General features: G+C 41.1%; 1 protein-coding gene across 1 annotated transcript; it reads right to left on the reverse strand.

The window, feature by feature from the left end:
* Positions 1–288: 288 nt before the first annotated feature.
* On the reverse strand, positions 289–20294 carry LOC128856572 (uncharacterized). The gene is made up of 8 exons (XM_054091879.1): positions 19886–20294; positions 18989–19821; positions 18316–18911; positions 11350–11546; positions 5011–5331; positions 4202–4924; positions 3925–4037; positions 289–1021 (listed from the first exon to the last, which is right to left on the reverse strand). The coding sequence occupies exons 1-8, from the start codon at positions 20112–20114 to the stop codon at positions 431–433; spliced, it is 3603 nt and encodes a 1200-aa protein (XP_053947854.1). The 5' UTR covers positions 20115–20294; the 3' UTR covers positions 289–430.
* Positions 20295–22070: the final 1776 nt, after the last annotated feature.

Raw genomic sequence — 22070 nt, forward strand, 5'->3', positions numbered from 1 at the left:
ATGGGCATGTAATGCGAGTCGAAGAGGAGATGAATGCCAGGTAATTTAATATTGTTGATCATTAAAACGATACACTGCCGGAAATCATCGGAAAACACCTACCTTTTTACACTGCATTGCCTGTGCAGGTTCACATGCCCCATTTTCGTTTTCACTTTGTGGTCGCGCCATTCACTTTCTTACATGCAAATGTTTTCATTATTAAAATGTATTTATGCGAAATTCAAATGAAGGAATGGAACTTTCCAAGCGCACCCTCGGGCCACATCAACAATTAAAACACATACATACAAACTTTATTCATATTTATGTAATGCAAAAACAACAAACATTCGATTACTTAGCATAGTTCAGCGCCCACGTCTCTCCGTATGCGTATTTGTATATAGTAATTATATGTATGAATGTAGTTAAAATAACTTAAACACAATTACACGTCCCGTAGCGTGAGCACCACTTTAAAGCCATTGGCCAATTTCAAGATGATATCTCCTTGCAAATCAAATTGCGACTCATCCACATTTGAGTGAATATGAAATTTGCGCACCAAAGTCGACAGCAATATTTTCAGCATCAGCATAGCATATTTACGCCCGACACAGCTGCGTGGACCGGCACTGAAGGGCACATAACTGTAGTAGTGACGTTTTGCCATATTTTCTGGCAAAAAATTATCCGGATCAAATTTTTCGGGATTCTCATAGCACTCCGGTCGTCGATGTACGGCATATTGGCCTATCACAACTGTAGTGCCTTTCGGTATGATGTAGGGCCCAGATGCAAGTGGCACATCCTCGTTCACTTTGCGCGCTATAACCGGTACTGGTGGATAGAGACGAAGCGTCTCTTTAATTACGCGCTCTAAATAGTGCATTTCTTGGGCATCGGAGAAGGTGCAATCTCTTTGCAAATTATCGGCAAATATTTGTGTTTGCTCTTGAAAGACTCGTTCTTGTACATCCTTGTGGATGCCGAGTAAACAGAGTGTGAAACTTGAACCCGCGGAGGTGGTGTCGTGACCCTGATGGAATAGAGAGGAAAAGAAATTCATATGAAAATGTTTTGCCTTACAAATTCTGAGTATTAAAACTGCTGAGCTCCTTCTCCCAGTTTAAATGGCATTGATTAGAATTGACTAAAAAATAAGAGACGAAGATTAATTCAATGAGTTCATATTTACCGCATAGCATTTTCAATTTAAGGTTGGGAAAGATTGTGGGAACTTCCGTACGGTTCTTATTTCTGTTCAATAGCGAAGTACCAGTTGCCATGAACCAAAAGGTCAATAAAAAAGCTAACTTACAATAAATGCAAGCAAAGTCGCTGTAACGGCCGCCGAAGCCGAATGGGTTAATGCGTGACTTCCAAATATTAGAGGAACTCGCCATGAAATATTTGTGATGGAAGCTCTCCGGAAGGGTATGACGCTTTTAAAGGAGACCTCGACATGCAATGTTCATGGGGAAAGTTATCCGGAGAATTATGCAACCTTATAAGCTAACGAGTCGAAGTTGACATCTACTTCTTCGACATATTAGAGGCCCTTGCCATGAAATGTTCATAAGAAGAGTTCTCAGGAAGATTATGGGGTTTTATGAGCTAACAAGTCGTAGTTTACAGTTACCAGTTTAGATGTATTATAGATCCTCGCCATGAAATATTCGTGATAGAAGCTCTTCGAAAGGGTACAGAGCTTTTAAAGGCGACCTCGGCATCAAATTTTCATGGGAATAGTTCTCAGGAAGATTATGGAGTTTTATGAGCTTACAAATCGTAGCTTACAGCTACCAGTTTAGTTGTATTAGAGATCCTCGCCATGAAATATTCGTGAGAGAAGTTGACCGGAAGGTTATGAAGAGTTATAGACATACCAGCCGCTGTTTACAGCTGCAGTTCCGACATATTAGAGGACCACTCCATGAAAGGTTCGTGAGAAAAGTTTTCCGGACGTTTATGGCGCTTTGATAGCCCACAAGTGGCAGTTTACAGCTACAGTTTTGATGCATTGAGGAACTCACCATGAAAGATTCGTGCGAAAATTTCTCTGAGTAGATTATGGGATTCGATGTATTAGAGGACTTCCCCATAAAATTTTCGTGTAAAGAGTTGTCAGTTCCCTTACGAAGGACCGACTTTGTCAAATATTCAAAACTTGTCCGTTGTGATACCATACAGGGGAAAGGGAGGGGAAAGGAGAAAGGGAGGAAATAGACATGTGGAACCAGACAGGAAGAATGGGCTTTGGACTAGAGGATAACGACCAAGGGTTACGATTTACGTTCGTACAAACCGTTTGAAGCTACTGATGAATTTCACCAGGTGTGTAATACTTAAACCCGCAATATCCTTGTTGCGAAAAAGTGAGAGTCCAGAAGACTAAACCTTTCCCGACGAGAGGAGGGTAGTTAAGAGAAAAGTGATGAGACGATTCTAACGCGTCCTTCAGACAGCTTCTGCAGAAAATATTTGAAGCAATAACAAGCCTCACCGCAGGACAGAATGTTAACCCTGGCCTCACCGAAGGACAGAATGTTAACCCTGGGCAAACCGCTGTTCGAGAGTCTCGAGCAACTGTCTGGCTTAGACGTCAACAACCTAATAAGGTTCCTAAACCGCACAGACTGGATATAGTCTTGCTGTAAATAACTGTTAAATAAGTTGGTAACGAGGATGTGGCAACAAAAAGGTGGGAAAGCGCTAGTTGGATTCAGGAATCACCACTTACACCAACCAACCAACCATAAAAACTGCTTAGTTTTCCCCCCGGTGCAGTAGCCTAACCACTTAACCGAACCTTAGTTGTGACAGATGGCTCGCGGAAAGAGATGCTCTGATGAGCGACATAGCACCCAGTAACATAATCAGCAAAATGCCCGAACGCGAGGATAATGGAACGCATCGAGGACGTATTACGGAAAAAAAGATAGACCTCGAGGACGTACTACGGAAAAAGAGATAGACATCGACACAGTACAACAAAGCGAAGAAGCCTCACAGACAGAGAGACACAAGAAGTCGAGCCTATAACATGAAAGCTGGCTAGAGATACGGCGGACCCAGACGTAGGTGAATAGAATTGGGCTCTCCCGAAGTAATGCAGAAACTAGTACAGGGCAGAATGTCTCCCCAGAAGGAGAGGAGGGATTGTTCTAGGGGTTTTATAAGTAATACAGAAAGGAGTCCCTCCCAAAGTAATGCAGAAGTAGTCCCGAGAAGGGTATCTCCGATGACGGAAAGGAGGGATTGTTCTAATGGCCACACCACTCACGCAGTGGACGACGATCGCTGAAGGTGGCCTACCTCACCCATCAAACAAAAAAAAAATAATAAAAAAACAAAAAAAAAAAATAAAAAATAAATAAAAATAAAAAATACAAATAATAATAATAATAAAAAAACAAAAAAATATGATAAAAAAAAATAAAAATAAATAGACTTCTCCTAAAGGACACCCCTATTAGCCGGACAACTTTCTTGAGCTGACATTTTTTTCTATACCAAATCTTACGTATCGGAAGAACTTGCTTCCTTTTGAGTGGGCTCCTCTCATGCACAGTCAAAAGCTGGCTTTCGGTGAGTGTCCGCCCAAGAGCGGTTTCACTGTACACATAAAAATACATAGTATAATTATAAGGAAAATGGTTTACAAAAAATATTTACTCTGCTGCCTTTTAAATGCGCATAAAAATCGAGAAATTCTCATAAATGTAACTAATTGTCGATTTTTACACACTTCTGTTTTTTTTTATTATTATTTTTTTTTTTTTTTTTGTTAATACCCATAAATGTAACTATTGTCTATCTTTACGCACTTTTGGTTTTTATTTTTATTTTTTTTTGTTTTTTTTTTTTGTTTATTTCTTTATTTTATTTTTTTTATTTTCTCTTTTTCTCTTTTTTTTTAAATACTCCTCCAAAACTTACCTCAAACAAAATCGTATTCACTTCATCCATCACATCCTTATCGGTCCATTGAATACTAGGATTCTTTGCCAGCTCCACCATTGTGTCCAACAAAGCCAACCGACGCTTAGCACCTGCATAATACAAAGATAATAAATGAAAGAAATTAGTTACACTTTTCCGCAACAACATTGCCTTTGATCTACGTTGCTTCGCTTAATCAATAGCACTAAGAAAAAAAGTCTCATTTCATTCACAATTCACAGTTCACAATTCCCGCTTCTAATCAATCGCTCACCAACATTCTCCTCTTCATCGATATCATCCAAATCGTCGCGCAGCACTTCCTTCTTCTTGCCAACCACCTCATTTAGCGCATCCTGTTGGTCCAGCACACCATCTGTTTCCAAATTGAAATTTTCACGGCGCTCTGCGATTACGCGCTTCGTTAGCGTCAAAATTATATTCATCATACGATCGCATTTTTGACGCAATTTCGTCAAACGATAGATGGCATCGAAATGGTAGTGCGGCTTCGTTTGACGTTTCTGTATGACGTCACACATTTCAATTACCGCCTCTGCATATTTAGCGCATTCCTTGCCGGGGGGTAAGTTTTTCATACCCATTGCAGTGCTAAGTAAAATTTCCACCGTAGTTTGGCTCATATGCGCATGCACATCGAACTCTTGACCCAGCAATTTTTGCTCAAATTGTTTCGTAATATTTTGTGAGTGTTTAACAAAAGTCGGCACGAAACTCTTGAGAATGGACTGATGAAAAGTAGGTGCAATCATTTTTCGATGATAACGCCAATGATTGCCTTTACTAATGAGTAGCCCGTCACCAAACCATGGCTGAAAGAATTTATACTCATAGGATTTCTCCAAGTGAACGTGACTATTTAGAATAATTTCAATGTCGGCCGGATTGGTTAGGAAGACAAGTCTAAAGTTGAAGAAGCAACCGCTTATCGTTTCGCCATATCGATTCATGTAGATTAAAGCTTTTTGCACTATCTCTGAAAAACAAAAGTAGCAAAATTCGATGTTATTAAATAAAAGAAGGTTCGCAGCGGCCGCTTGTTTGGCTAACAAATTTATTTACCAGTTGGTGTGAGACCCACAAGCAAGTGAGCATTGCCAATCAACGGCAAGATCGGCGGTCCCGGTATAGTCCTTAGCTTCTTGTAGACATCTGTGTGGCGATACCAAATATCGTAAAGTGTTATAGCCAGTACTACACCGATCAAGGTGATGTACAATGGATTGGGCAAGATGCGCTCCTTGGCCAGTGCAACATGGTTTGTTGCTATTCGTGTTGTGTTAAGTAGTTCCAATGTGTCCATCGCAGTGTTGTCTACTGCACTTCTAGCACTACTGCAATAAACTGATCGTCTACTCTGGGCGTCAGTGCAATTTGAGTGCGCTTATATGATAATGCAACTGAACAATGCAAATTGCCTACACACACACTTTACATATGCCTGTGGAGTAAAAGAGGTGTGGCAATTAAGTTCCGCGAATTCTGCAATTAAACACAAGCGAATTAAGTTACAAACAAACTAAGCTCTATTATCGATCTTCGAAGGATCCTTCGTCGTACTACGAAGTGAACTTGTTCAGCACCGTCGAAAGAAACCTGTACCTTGAACTCCCACAAGCCAGCGTCGTAAGTTCCCGTGAAGTGCAATTCCATCTTGGTCATCAAAAAGTCATAAAGGATGATAACGGGCCTATAACGGCAGTGTTGGAAGACCGTGATTCGAGCTTCCTTGATCTCTCGCCGCGCACATAATTTCGCTTGAAGAACAACTTCATGTTGAGTGAATAAGAAAAAGTCGCAAAGTTCAACATCGGGGCTATTTGGGGAAGGTGCGGCTATTTGGAGCGCCTTTTTGCGCCAAAAACGTTTACACAATGAACGAGGATCGCAGTTACAGCTTCCTAGACCGCCTGTATGTCGTCATTATAAGTATCCTTGAAGAACAACTTCATTTTGGGGAAATAAGAAAAAGTCTCATGGGATGATATAAACATTATAGGGAAGGTGCGGCTATGTTGGAGTGCCTTTTTGCGCCAAAAACTCTTACACAATGAACGAAGACCGCGGTTCGAGCTTCCGTGATCTTCTATACGCCGCCGACATAATTTCCCTTGAAGAGCAAATTCATGTTGGGTGAATAAAAAAAAGTCCCAAACAGCAGGGCTATAGGGAACTTCATTTTTGGTGAATAAGAAAACGTCACAGAGGGACACATTAGGGCTGAAGGGTAGCGTTGGCAGCTTTGCAATGTCTTTTTGCGCCAAAAACTCTTACACAATAACGAGGACTGCGACTCCAACTTCCTTGAGATCCTACACGCCGTTATCATAAGTTCCTTTAAAGTGCAATTTAATTTTGGGTGAAGAAGAAAATTTTGCAAGGAGCTATATTATATTAGATCTAAAAGGCGTCTGCGACAGCATTGGAATCCGCTTTTGCGCCAAAAACTCTTACACAAAGAACGAAGCAAAGACTTACGCGCTGTCGAGGTCAATATTCAGAAGTTCGCGGCGAATGTGACTCGCTACAGGATTCCAGAGTTATCCAGGCGCACTGTATGCTACATATCAAGAAAACAAAGCATAACATTGCCCTCGGTCTCGCCCTCGATGGCCGATTCACACAGAGTTTTAATTCTCCAACCACTACTGACTAGGTTTCAACGTCTTGGAGTCATAGGCAAATATCCAGATCTCATCTAAAGTGACCACTCAACTCATGCCATCTCTGCTCTCTTCGTCTTATATGTAGGTAGGTAGGTAGGTGAAATGGTTGAAGTACCACTCTGGAAAGTAGAACTAAAGCGCCGTGTTGATACCATTAAGAGACCTCCAATAGACAGATATCTACAGCCGGCCAGAGCTGTTGAGGCAATGGAGAAGTTTGATGGGATTTAGGTTGGTGCGCTGCCCCAGGCTGTCGAAGAAAGGACCACCCAGTGACCTTAGTCGTTCAGCTCCCAACGCTGGACGTTTACAGAGAAAGTGCTTAACGGACTCCTCCTCTGAAAAGTCCCCACAGCTTCTGCAATGAAGATTAAATGGTAAACCTAGCTTTTCCACGTGAGTGCCGATCGTCCAATGACCGGTAAACACAGCTACATGTTTATAAATTGAATGGCGAGGCGTCCTCAGAACCTTATGAATCCTCCGTCTGTTCTACTGCTGCCAAAGGGTTTTCGAAATAGCACACGAAGAAACGGAGCTCCATCTTTTCTGCGCTTTCCTGAGGAATAAGTTGTGCAATTCCTCTTTAAGAACAGACAGGGCGACGCCGATGGCCGGGTAGGAAGTCTCTGAGATCAATTCAGTCCCTTTCCAGACATGCCACAACAAATATTTGCAGATCAATTTTAGTTAACTTTCTCGACTTTTTGCTACGTCAGTAAAAAATTGCCATTTAACTCAAGCCCACTTAAAACTTTGATAGGAACCAAAGGAAAGCTCCTTCTTTCCAAAAAGTGTCGTCAGTTCCTGTGCTATAACTTAATTCTCGGAGCCTAATTGACACACCCAGTATACGCACATGTATACGCACGGTTTATCGAACTCTTTTGAACTTTACATTGAATGTTTTGTAGTAAGTCCCTTATAAACACAAAAATGTACATGAAATGTAATTTTAATATAAAAGTAAGTTTTATGAGTAGTTTATATACATTTAACTTATACACAATACATACATACATACATACATACATACACACATACATATAATTATATTTATAAATAGGAATGCTTTTCATTGATCGGTGTTCATAAGTTTTTTTGCATAATCACTTCGAATGACGCATTGGCTTGAACCAAACTTCAATTAATTAGTATGAATTTGTACGGATTTATAATTTTTCGTTGTGTTTCAAGTTCAATAACAACCAGGTGTTCCCAAACTAGGTATATTTACTTTCTTGCTGAGGAAAGGTGACTTCAGTGGCTTGACAGGCCGGGACCAGGGTTTGCGAGAATAAAGAAAGAGGCGCATTTCGCGGCGCTGCTACTTGGTACTCAGTGAATTTTGCTGACGCAGATGTTGAGCTGAAGTAATTTTAGAATTTTATCTAAATTTTTGGGGCTTACATACCACTCTTTTCCTTTTAGGTACTCCATTCTCCAACCAAACCTAGCCTTTCATTTTTATCTACAAAAGTTCGTTATTTTGACACTATCTCTCTTACAGGCAACTCCCGCGTACAGCTAAACTAAAATTGGGTCGTATTAAAATTAATCTCAAAACTACACTACAACTTGCCGCATCTTGTCCTTTATCATGTTTGGGCCTTGACGGTGGTCGATAGCTCGCCCACTGCTTTCTTCGTCCACCAGGATTAATGGAAATTTCTGCCCTGAAAAAATGTTGCCAGTTGAGCAATTCCATGTCAAGGGATCCAGGTATTATGGATATTATCTTCAATTTTTCTGAAAATTAGTTTATTTGCAATCTCAGTAACCCTGAAGTCGTCAGCAGCCAAAGAGTTCGCTGAAGGTGAGTAAGGGTTTCACATATAAAATGCCGCTGAGAGAAAATGATCCACACTTCACTTCGGTGACGCAGTGATCGTCACAAGCACTAAATGTAGATCGACTAGATTTCGCAGAATGAGACATTTCTCAAACCAATGTTAGTACTCAAAATATCAGAGTATGAATAAGCCGCTAATAAATACTAAGCCGCTACATTGGCCAATCTGTAGTTATTACTAAAAATTTCACATTTTCTGACTATTTTCTCTCATAGGAACAAAGATGGAAATTAAATTGCTGCTGAGCTTACTAGAGAGAGGGCTGAATTGGTCTCAGAGAACTCCTAACCCGACATCGGCATCTCCTAAACTGTTGTTAAAGGGGAATTGCACAACTTATCTCTCATGAAAGCGCAGAACAGATGGAGCTCCACTTTTTCATGTGCTATTTCGAAAACCAGTACAAGCGATGCAGCACCCTTAAAGTCCTGGGAAATCCATGCCACTCAATTTCTAAACTCGTAGCTGTGTTTACCGGTCATTGGATGATCGGCACTCACGCAGAAAAGCTCGGTTTACCCTTTGATATTCATTGCAGAAACTGTGGAGACCTTTCAGAAAAGGAGACTGTTAAGCACTTTCTCTGTCAATGTTCAGGCTTGGCAGCAAGACGATTAAGATGCTTTCTTCGACAGCCTGTGGCAGTGCTTCAACCTAAATCTTATCAATCTTCTTCGTTGTTGGAGGTCTCATAATAATATCAAAACGGCGGTTTAGTGTTACTTGGGGACTGCCAGAGTGCTACTTCAGTCATTCCATCTACCTACCTACAAGCTGGTTTTAGCTGAAGAAGAAGAAGATCTTCTCTGTGTTGAAAAGGTCAGGTGTAGAAGGACTTCGCTTAACTTGGTGTGTCCAACTAGCGCCGGTTAGTACGAGAAAAAAACAAGTGGTGTGCTTTGTTGAACTCGGTCAAAATCGCTCAAGCGGTTATCGCGCCAATCAATTAGGTAACAGTTCTGAAAACTTGGTTTGAACATTTTTGCTCCATTACTTTTATATTCTAGCTTGAAGAAAGGATTACTCCGATAGTAAGATATCCGAGCACTTGTTAATGCGATCATTAAAGAATGGGTTGACTATCCTCTAGTGACTCCAAAACTACCGCTCTCTTCATGCTGTCTTCAACATATTAGACAAGCACAGAACTTCCAACCAGCCCTTCACTTCAACTGCAATGAAGCGGGGCAAAGCAAGTAATAGCACCGAGAGAATCAAAACAAACGGTGGGGTTTATGCAAAATAGCACCCGACCCTATTTGGTTAGCTCTTGAACACCAGGTTAGTGTTGCGTTTGTTGCGTATGTTTTACTAAGAAGCTTTTGACAGGCTTGGAAAACCTAAATAACCTTGTTGATAATCTCTTGGAAATGGAATGCAGTTGCGTCTTGGTATAGGATAACCCATAGATTTGCCATGGCTCCTAAGAACTCGATTTTTGTCACTCTCAAGATGGATTTGGTCAGCTGATCCTGCTTTTTCTTGGTGGTGGACTTCAATGGGCTTATTGACAATCCATTTTCGGCACATTCCTGTATGCATTTCACTTTAGCACTGATTGCAATCTTGAACAAATGGTGGCATCATGCCAGCCAACAATGAAGATTAAAAACTCAGCTTAGCTTATGTAACGGCGGCTGCTGGCCTACACAAAGTGCAAATATTCACACTTAGGCCAAACTATCCATTGTGATGCGACTTGGTAAGGTGTAGACATAATAGTTTTGTCCGAACGGGAGAGTGATAAAATTTGTGCTCGATACTTTCCACCTCCTCTTAATCTATATGCGACAAAAGTAATTTCTGGTGAAGCACATTCGATTGCCAAGTGTCTTCGAAGGGATGCGTTCAATGATAGTATCCGCCAGAACGTGAATGGAGGAAAGAAAAGATAGTTTAGTGGTTTAAATCTTCTTTCACCCAGACCAGGCTAGATTTGTATATGGTTCCTTGGCTCATTTGTTGTTTGGCTGTTCAATAAAAGTGGATCTAAGCCAGAGCTTATACGAAGATAGAGAAACGCCTGCGTTGATGAGTAGGCTGTCTAATTTAATCGAACAAAAACATTTATGCATTAAAACAGTTGCCATTAAGTCTTTCCATTAGTTGTTCCACAACCAACGTCCATAAAAAGAGTGATAGTAAGCTGCCTTGGCTGATACACGGATGGCAGTTTTGTTTACTATTAACAAATTTTCATCAAAATTGCAAACTTTTTAAAGGGAATTGTAAGAAAAATTTCAAGTATGTAGTTCTATAACCCATTGGATTTTGATATAACAAAGTGCAAGTTTAAAGTGGATAAAAAATCGGACTGTTTTTTGAACATTTTTTATTTGCCGGCGGTTTTGGGTGTTTTCTTCCATATAAACAAGTTTCTGACATCCATTATAGGGAGAAAATGCTCAAAATAGCTTGTAAAAAATTGTCAATTAAAGCGATTTTGAGCGATTTCATACAGTACTCGTATTCGACCGAAATGCAAAGGACTATAAAACTGCGTGCTCGAAATTTTTCTTAAGTTAGTCTAGGTGCTTAACTTTTACACTTCTTTGTGGTAGACTTCTTGTAATGAGCCTGCGTTCTTTGCGAATCTAAGTAAGCCCTGAAACTCATGCCCCGAAATCCAACTTCTCCTATTGGCTCCTCCTAAGCATTTCATTCGGGTTCTAGCTAATGCAGGAACATAGAAAGTGTTCTAATCGAAAGTGAAACCGCCTAAGGGCGAGGCTCGGCATTACGCTCAGAGTTTGTCGTCATTGTGTGCAATAAAGAGGCTGCAAAAGACTCAATTTTTGGTAAAGACATCAACGAATATCTCAGCTAGACATATGCTGTAATTAGTGCAATAAATTTGATTATCCTAGATGATTTTGAAGCACATGCAACTTCAACTGCAACTCTTTCGTCAGAGTAAAAAACTGCAACCGCCTCCGATCCAATTGGTCCAACTTTATCCGAAGCTTTTGGTGCTTTTCGATCTTTGTCACGCAAACGTTGACCTGAACCTCCGCCTGAGCTTGGATTTGATAATCGTGGACCTGCTGTTCCAATTACTTGGAAGAAAAAGCATTTGCGTCTACATGTGAATGAGCTCGTGTTCAAAGACCACAAGGAAATGCCAGCAGAATTCAAAAAGGAACCGCGATTATTCATAAAAGTATAAAAGACATATATGTATGTAACATTTTTTTTATAATATATTACATAAAATGTATATTACGTTATTTTATGTTACGTACAAAACTACGAGTCACAATCACTCAATAAGCCGTGTAGTATTCTTCGTTGTCGAGTATGGCCTGGCATCTTCTTCATGCTTTGAACCAGCTTTTCTGCGTAGCTCGTCGACAAACAGGACTGGTTTTTGCGAACTTGACGCACGAGTTGCTTTAAATCATGGACTGGCCTTCCGGCAAGATGCGTTTTCATAATTTCCCACACATTTTCAATGCGGTTGCCGTCTAGGGACTGGTAAGGCCAGTCCATTACTGTGAAGCCATTTTCTTGTTTTGTTGTTTCTCAATGTGTTTTTCTAAGAGCAGTGGTTTTGATGATGTGGGATAGTAGGATATGTTCGCCTCCTTCAGTCGACGTTCGATGGTGTTGATACTCACATCTATTCCTTTTTTAGCAAGAACTAATCGTGCTTGGCGTAGTCTCAAAGAAGGGTCCCGCTTAAAAAGTTGGGCGATCACTTTATCCTGCTTTTTTGTCGTCACTCGCTTCAAGCCACGCTCGGAAAAGTCATCAACATTTTTTTACACCTTATACCGCTGATTCCACATCCCAAAAAACTTTTTTGATTTTTTAATTACTTTGCAGCCGCGGCGTAAGATAATTTCGGCCCTTTCGAATGCGTGCATAAAAATACCGCCTTAAAACGGTTCACGTACTTCTCACTCATTTCTGTTTGGTTGCGCTTACGGGAAAGTTTCGAACGACACTGACCTGAGTTAGCACTGGCGTCGTAGCCTTTGAGTGTGACTATTACGCAGCAAGAAACAGGACGAAATATATCTTGAAGTTACAAGAAAAAACCGGTTCTTTTCTTCTGACACAGACTGTATGACACAGACTAAGATGCCTTTAGATTGCTTCAAATATTTCTTGACAGATGAGTTTCTAAATGTACGGGTAGTTTAGTAATCTCTTACTTGCTTGAAAGCTTCGTACATGTTTTTTCCTGTTTAGTCCTTGGCAGTGCAAATGAATTTATATGATCGAAAAAATAAAGAGAATATCGAAATAGATTGCCCAAACGTTATAAAAGAATATAATCGCCCCATTGACGGCGTGGATTTGATGGACGGGCTTATTGGACATTATCATATACTAGAAAGAGCTGAAAAGTCCCGGGTCTAACAAAGAAAACACGCGTTTTGTTTTTGTTCAAAATTAGCTTTACTCACCAACGTAATTTCCAACAGGAATCATTCCGACGCCGCGCTAACATTTCAATACCACTTTTGCATAACGATTTTTCTTTTGCCTCAAAATAGGTCTCAGTTTCTTCGATAACCTCTTCAATTGAGCAAAATTTCTTTACGGCGAGCATTTTTTTAGGTCTGCGAACAGCCAGTAGTCGCTGGGAGGCTAATATGGTAAATACGGTGTATGTGGGAGCAATTCGAATTTCAGTAATTTTGTCATTATTTTGATTGACTTGTAACTTCTTGTTTTTGGGTACCAGTAAGCAAATGCGGTACTCAGTTTGAACAGAGAGTTTTCCCATCGTCAAATGACCATGCAGTATAAAGCCAACACCTTAGAAATGCTTTTAACAAGCTAGCTAGCGTATGCTAGAAACTCTCGCAAAAATAGGGTCACCTAGTTATATAATCAGAATAATTGAGAGCTATTTCACGGACCGTAAACTGCGGTTTAGAAGTAACAAAGGCGTTGAGGAGTATACCGTATCAGCAGGGATTCCTCAAGGATCAGTTCTGGGCCCACTGCTATGGAACCTAATGTACGATGGGGTTCTAAGACTGGATATGCCATCTAGAACTAAAGTCACTGGATTCGCGGATGAGAACGCGTTGGTAATGGTAGCGAAACATTTCCACGAAATTGTGAGGATCGCCAGCGAATCAGTAAGCAGGATCAAGACTTGGCTAAGGTTTATGAAGATGGAATTAGCTGAGCAGAAGACCGATGTAGTCCTAATAAGCAGCAAGAAGATAGTAGAAACTATAAATGTAAATGTTGGGACTGTAACGATTAGTTCAAAACCCGCTATTAAATGCCTAGGGGTGATGGTTGACAGTCGTTTAAACTTCATAACGCACCTGGAATACCCTGTGAAGAAGGCATCGAGTGTGCAGTCCTGTCTGTCGCGAATAATGCCAAACAATTTCGGACCCAGCCATAGCAAAAGAATACTATATAGCAGGCTAGTCGGTTGTTTTGTATGCCGCACCGATCTGGGCTAATGCACTGAATTTAAGTAGCTTCACACGATGTTTCCTTCGTTATAGCAGGACTAGTCGTAAAACTATTGCAGAGAGAAAGGCGTCGCTCGATGGCCCACTGGCAAGACCGGTGAAACAGATCACCGAAAGGCAGATGAACGCGTGGGCTAATACCCATTCTAACGACGTGGTTAGAAAGGAACCATGGAGAAACAAACTTCCACCTAACCCAATTCCTTTCATGGCACGGAGTATTTCGAAAATACCTCCATAGATTCGGCCATGACATGAGAGGGAAGAAGACGCCGAGCACGTCTTGTTCCAATGCCCTCGGTATGCTCCCGAAACCTGTGGTATATTAAACGAAGAAAATATTATAGATTTTATGCTAAAATCGAGTGATAACTGCAAGCGAATCTGCGCGTATGCAAAATGTACCCACAATGATCTAAGACGCGCGAAGGTTCGTAGACGAAAGAACTCGCAGCCTATGAGCTAACCAGCCGAGTGAGGTAATTCCGTTTTGGACAGTTCCGCGGGGAAAGTGGTAGATAATGGAGAGGTGTTTAGTACGTAGGTGTAGCTGTGAGCCTACAAGTCTTGCATTCTGCTATGCCGGTATAGCAGTTCTCATAAGAGTTTCCTCTTTACGGGCGTTATCCCGGAAAAAAAGCCTTGTTTTGATATCTTTACGATGTCGGCGAACTCACGCATCTTCACTTTTCGATCATTCAAAACGAGTTTATGAATTTTGCTGATATTTTCTGGTGTTCGACTCGTTTGGACGTGCACTGCGTTGTGCATCTGCGGTGTTCCTACGACCACGTTTGCGGTCAGCAAACCATCGTTTTTTTTGTTGTTTCTGATGAGTTCCTATAACACTTGTCAAGCCATTCCTTTCCTTGAACCGCATTTTGTCCCATCAAGAAGCAGTGTACAAAAAAATAACAAAAGTAGCATCATTCTTAGCACAAAACTCGCGAACTAATAAATAGAACATCATGAAGTTTTAGCAGCTGTCATTTTAAGGTTAATACTAACTGAAAAAGAGCTGAATGTAATAAAACTAATACCATCTACACGGTGAAGTTCAAAATAAACCAGACTGAAGTAAAATAGAAGCGACAGGAGCTTTGTTCTGAAAACTTCGAGTTTATTTATTCAAAATATTTGGTTCCCTGTGGCCTCGATACACTGTTTTGCGTGATCTAAAAGCTTTTCGAAAGAGTTTGTCACGTCGTTGACCGGAAAGCCTTATCAGGATGTCGGGGCAAGCCTCTTGGATGGCCTCTACGAACGCAAAACGTACTCCTTTCATGGCCAAATGCAATTTTCCGAATAGATAGAAGTCACAGTGAACCATGTCAGGTGAATGCGGATTGATGGTTAAAATGCGATTTGTAGTCAAAAAAACAGTCACAAGAGTGGAGCTTCCTATTTTGCGATATCCAGTGCGAAGTTAACGAATGCGATGGTTTGTTGCTTCAAAACGCCAAAATAGAAAATTGCATTGACGGTTTGGCCTATTGGCATGAACTCCTTGTAGACAATTCCCTTGGAATGGTAAAAACAAATGAACATCGACATGATTTTTGACTTCTCCGAACACGAATTTTTGGGTGGTGGCTCGTCTGGGGCCTTCCATTCGGCACTTTGACGCTTAGTTGCAGGTTCATGTTGGAAACACCACGTTTCATCACCAGTTACAATGTTGTAAAGGAATTTTTCGTCTTTTCTCGCCTGTTTAATGAGGTCTTTTGAAGGTTGAATTCTGCGGAATTTTTGGTCCTTAGTTAACTTGTGCGGACGTAAACGTGCACAGACGTTTCGTAAGCCCAAATGATCAGAAAAAAAACGGCATATCGATGCTTTGGAGATATTCAGCTCCAATTCCATGAATTCCAACTATGATTTCGGTTCATTTTTGATAAATTTACAAACAATTTCAATTGAGTCTTCGGTGATTACTGATTTTGGGCGGCTCGTATGTTCATTGTAACTTATGTCCTCACAAACTCATTTTTGTACCGATGGCACAAGCATTCTGACACTTTAGATGCAATAACTTCGCTTACACTGAACCGAATGTCACCAAGCTTTCACTGGAAGACAGCTAGGGATGCAACTTTCCACGCCCTAGCACATTAAAAAGATGGCGCCATTAACAACATTTTTATAACGCCAGTCTTATTTATTTTGGACTTCACCTTGTATGTCACTTAAGGGGCGAGTCTGCTTTAGAGGCTTCAAAAAATCGATTTTTTCGTGGATTTTTTTGGGAAGGAAAGAAATATTCGATTGAAACGAAACTCTGATGTTTTATTGTTATATATTTCAACAGTCTTCTCAAATTTTTTCATTAAAATATATGTCATATTATGCCTGGTACAATCAGTTTGCCAAGGCGCCTCTCAATTTTCATCTGAAACCAAAACCCAAAAAAATTTTTATTTTGGTATAGTAAAGCTTCTAGCGGCATTTATTGGATTGTCCGGAAAGAAATTGCCGATTTTTAAAAGAAAGTAAATACCGCCGTAGCCGAATGGGTTGGTGCGTGACTACCATTCGCAATTCACAGAGAGAACGTCGGTTCGAATCTCGGTGAAACACCAAAATTAAGAAAAACATTTTTCTAATAGCGGTCGCCCCTCGGCAGGCAATGGCAAACCTCCGAGTGTATTTCTGCCATGAAAAAGCTCCTCATAAAAATATCTGCCGTTCGGAGTCGGCTTAAAACTGTAGGTCCCTCCATTTGTGGAACAACATCAAGTTGCACACCACAAATAGGAGGAGGAGCTCGGCTAAACACCCAAAAAGGGTGTACGCGCCAATTATATATATATATATATAAAGCTTCTAGTTAAACCAAGAAAATTAAACAGAAAGTGAGAAATTCAACAATTTTTCGCTAATTAAAAAACAAATTCACTTTAGATTGTTGAAAAAGTGGGTTAATCATAACTTTCTTCAGGTTTTTTAGGTTCAACTAAAAGATAATTTAATTCCAAATACAATCAATGTTATCTCGTTTTAATAGGACGATTAACTTTTTCCCTATCTTTCCCGCTAATTAGGAAAAATCGTAAAAATAAAAAACCGAGAAATCGCACTGCGAGCGATCCGGCCGCTCCTATACTCGTACCTGCTCGACGCTTGCTCACAATTTCTTCTGTAACTCCGAAAATATTTTGAAATTGCTTCTGAAATTTTGAGGACACATTCTTGGATAGTTTGGGAAGACATTTATGCAAAGCAAAAAAAATCGATTTTTTGAAGCCTCTAAAGCAGGCTCCCCCCTTAAGCCCGGGACTTTTCAGCCCATATGCTATTTTATATAATCCGTTTTTTCACTTTGATGTTGACCTGTATAATGCGCAGCATTGAAACTCATGATGCACTTCGAAACACACTACGCCTCATGCGTGACTATGTGTTTGATTAAAAATCGGTCGGACGGGTTCAGAGTACCAAGCGAAGTCAACGCGCATGAATATGTAAACTTGCCAACTGCTGTGCATTTTTGTTTTACATACATGCATATGTATGTATATGGTCTGACTTTTATGGTACTTAATTCAAATGAGCGGCCGCCGCAGCCGAATGGGTTGGTGCGTGACCACCATTCGGGAGTGTGTAAGTTCGAATCGCCGTGCGGAAACAGCAAAATGATAGAAAAACTTTTTTTCTAATAGCGGTCGCTCCTTGGCAGGCAATGACAAACCTCCGAGTGTAGTTCTGCCATGCTTTTTCATGGCTCCTTTCAGCTCCTCATAAAAAACCATTTGGCATTCGGAGTTCGGAGTTACAACTGTAGGTTCCTTCATTTGTGGAACAACATCAAGACGCACGTCACAAATATAAGGAGGAGATTGGCCAAGCATCCAAAAAGGATGTAAGCGCTATTTTTAATTTTTTTTTAAATTTAATTGAGCTTTTTTATTTAATGAGCTCACCATTTTCTTCACCAAATATACAACCCAAAAACAACGAAGCATTTTTCCAGCTTTATACTGCGCATGCTCTTTATTTCTAATTGACTTGTGTTAGGTTTGATTTTCCACACTTAAAACTAAGGTTAGTTATTCTCTGCGTTTATGTTGTTGATTAAAATATTAAATGTCATATATTAGATAAGCCTTTAACCCGAAAAAATCGTCCCCGTTCACTGATCACAATCGATTTCGTTTCCCATCTTATTGGTCTTTGCTCGTCCTCAAGAAGTATGGCTTATCCGGCAATATATTTTCGTTTGTTTTTTTTTTTTGGTCTTGGAAGGTGTTCTACTTAAAATAAAAACAAAATATAGATTCTTATTAAACTAAATGTAAGGTTATTTGGATTAATTTAAAATATAATTTAACTCGTCATAGGTATTAGATGAAAAATTATAATTTTTTGCTTTGGTTTTTTTCTTGTTTTTGGCTGGCGCTTTACGCCACCACCGGCTGACGTTTCTCCAACACCACATTGAAACCATTCTCCAGTTTCAGTATGATGTCGGCCTGCAGCTTCCAATCAGCTTCGGTTTCATTGGAGTGCACCGTGTAATTGCGAATGATGGTGGAGAGCAGCACCTTCAGCTTCAGCATGGCGTACTTGCGGCCGACGCAACTGCGTGGACCGGCGCTGAATGGAATGAAACTGTAATAGTGGCGATTGGCCATGCGTTCGGGCAAGAAATTGTCGGGATCGAATTTGTCCGGATTGGCATAGATGTCGGGACGACGGTGTACGCGGTATTGCAACACCACAACGGTGGTGCCTTTTGGCACACAATAGGGACCAGATGCCAATTTGACATCGCTATCAAGGCGGCGCGCAATCAATGGCACTGGTGGATACATGCGCAGCGTTTCCATAATGACGCGTTCCAAATATTTCATTTCCATGGTGTCGGCGAAGGTGCAATCACGCAGCAAATTTTCGCCAAAGATGGCCTTCTGCTCGGCGAAGACCTTCTCCTGCACGTCCTTGTGCATACCCATCATGCATAGAGCGAAACTCGACCCAGCCGAAGTGGTGTCGTGACCCTATAAAACGAAAATGTGTTAAAAAGTGATTTAAATACCAGGCTCCAAAAATTTGGCACGCCAGTGCTTAAAATTACCTCAAACATAATCGTGTTGACCTCATCCATAATGTCCTTCTCATTCCATTCGATTTCGGGGTTTTTAGCCATTTCCACCATGGCATCCAAGAGCGCCAAGCGCCGCTTAGCACCCACATCATTCTCATCGATATCGTCCAAGTCGTCACGCAGACCCCCAACCTTCTTGGCGGCGGTCTTCTTTAGCGGCTCCTCAGATTCCTCCACGATGGTGTTGCCCTCAGCATTGTAGTTAGCTTTGCGATCCATCACCACACGTCTGGTCATGCCCAAGATGATGTCCATCATCTTGTCACCCTTTTGACGCATTTTCGTCATGTTGTAGATGGCGTCCAAACGGTACATCATCTTCACCTGACGCTTGTGTATGATATCGCACATATCGACGACCGCCTTGGCATATTCGAAACTCTTGTTACCGTCGGGTATCTTCTTCACACCCATCGCAGTGGTGAGCAAGATCTCAACGGTAGTTTGTGACATGTAATCGTGAATATCGAACTCTTTGCCCAATTCCTTGGACATGCGATCCACCACATTCTTGGAGTGTTTCACAAAGGTCGGTACGAAACTCTTCAAAATGCTTTGATGGAAGGTGGGTGCAATCATTTTGCGATGATGACGCCAATGATTACCACTGCTAATTAGCAGGCCATCACCGAACCATGGCTTAAAGTAGCGATACTCTTCGGCCTTGTCCAAATGATTGTTGCTACTCAAAATAATCTCAATATCATTGGGATTGGTAAGGAATACAACGAGCACATGACCCAACCAAGCGCGCAATGTTTCACCATACTGCTCGAGGTAGGTATTACCCTTGGCCACAATCTCTGTAAGACAGACGTGAAGAAATTAATTTGAATATAGCACTTTTCTGCATCCGCGCTCACTCACCCGCATTCGAGCAGCCCAACACCAAATGCGCATTGCCCAGAACGGGCAATTCCGGTGGACTGGGTATGTTCTTGGTCATGCGGTATTCGCGCGAACTGCGACGCCAATACTCGTACAAGGCCGCCACCAGCACAACACCAATCAATGCTGTCCACAAAGCGCCCAATCCACCGCTGGCCTGCGTTGCCTGCGTAATGGTCTCCTGCACTGTAGCCGTAGCAGCTGACATTTTCGCGTTTCGCTACAATTATCCTTACGCACAATCCGTTAATCCAAAAATTGTTATATGAAATTCCTTATTCCGATATAACGAACTGTCCTCCTGTGTTCTCTGCTCTTCAGTATCTTCCTAATTTGCCGTTCCACAGCACGGCTAACACTGAACTGATGGAGACAATGGTCGTGTATGCAATTTTATGGTTTCGAAATTAAATAGTAATTTTCCAATTTACAAAAATGTTAATCAATACACTGAGTCGATTTTAATTAAGAACACACTTTTTCGAAATGCATTTGCATACTTAATTCGACTACAGGAATTTATATATGCAGGCACTTGTGTATAGTTGTATCTGGCAGAAGGCAGCAGGCAGCAGACAAGTAGTAGCAGCGCTTCTAAGCGAAGTTTTTTCACTATTTTATTTCGCAGGTATTACACAGGTGCACAGCAAACACCTTTCTTGCGCCCCCTTTAGATGTTTCCACACGGAGTTTTCTTTTTTTCAAAGTAAACAAAACATATTTTTTAAATTATTCTTACAATAAACTTGGGGCATTGACATCTTCAATTGCTCCTTTAGACTCCCAGACTGGTGCAGCGTTTTCCAAGCTTGGATCTACGATTTTCTATAAAGCAGCAAAAACGATAAGTCTAATGGGCTTACCTCCAGCAAGCCTTAACTTTTCTGTCGATAGTCAAGCAGCGATCAAGGTACTGACCTCAACGCGCATCAATTCGGGATGTGTTAAAGATTGTAGGAGATCGCTCTCGCTTATCCAACAACACAACACCACACTTTGTTAGATTCTCGGCCACTCTGCAGTGGAGGGAAATGAAAGAGTTGTTGAGTATACAAGAAAAGGCTCCGAACTTAACCTTCAGCGAGTGATAAACGAACTACACCTTGCGATTGACTTGAGCGTAAACGCGGAAGGCAATACAAAGTGTTATCTAACTACTAGCTGCAGTGCCTCCAAAGCGCTATGGCCAAAACTAAATCTTTTTGTTTTATATTCTTGTTCCCTCCGCTCGGGAGGGACAAGACTCTCCTATCTTACACGGTTGTGGGCTTTTGTTTTTGCGCCGTCCCATGTGATGTCGGCATCTGCTAGCTCGCGCTTCATCGACCTTCTCCAAGTACTCGTATTCTTTGACCGACTGTGACCTCGGGTTCCAGTCCAGTGCCATTATCGTGATGCTATCTGCTAGTTTTCTAAGCGTGTGACCTATCCATCGCCACCTTCTGCGTTTAATTTGCCATAGGATGGGCTCCTCATTCGAAGATCTCCACAGCGCGTCGAGGCTGATGATGTTCGTCTAGAATATTCTACAGATAATACGGAACCATTTGTTGACGAATGGTTGTAGCCTCTGTGTGATGGTGTTGAAAACCAGCCATGTCTTGCTTTCGTATAATTGAATCTTAAAAGGCAAAAATGGCTACTTAAATTCAACAGATCAACTACCAGCGTCCTCACAGATGTTATAACGGGTCAGATGTTATAACTTTTGACACCCTAGCCAGTAGAATGGGTGTACGCAACAATGACTTCTGCAGGAGTTGTGGAGATGAAAAAGAAATTGAGTTGGTACAACACCTCCTTTGTGAATGACCTGCACTTCAAATGAGCCCAGCCAAATATCTTGGCGACTATTTCTTTGAACGTGTCTCTAGAGGGACTGGTTACAATCTTAAAAAGGTAGTTTAAATTAAAACAACTTAATTAGGGGATGCAAATGAAGTGCAGGCATAACAATGGGTATTAGATCCACCGAGTGTTTTGTCTTAGACAAGCAACCAGGCGAACCTAACCTCACTTGGGGCATTGGCATTCTCACATACTTTAATGTTTATCTTGCAATGTATCATCTCATCAGAACCAACTATACGACGAAATATAGGTGGGATAATGCTTCAAAAAAAGGTTTAGTATTCGATGAAGTCATTTGTATTTTATATTTTTT

This window comes from Anastrepha ludens, chromosome 3 (genome assembly GCF_028408465.1).
Source record: "Anastrepha ludens isolate Willacy chromosome 3, idAnaLude1.1, whole genome shotgun sequence".
NCBI classification, from domain to species: Eukaryota; Metazoa; Arthropoda; class Insecta; order Diptera; family Tephritidae; genus Anastrepha; species Anastrepha ludens.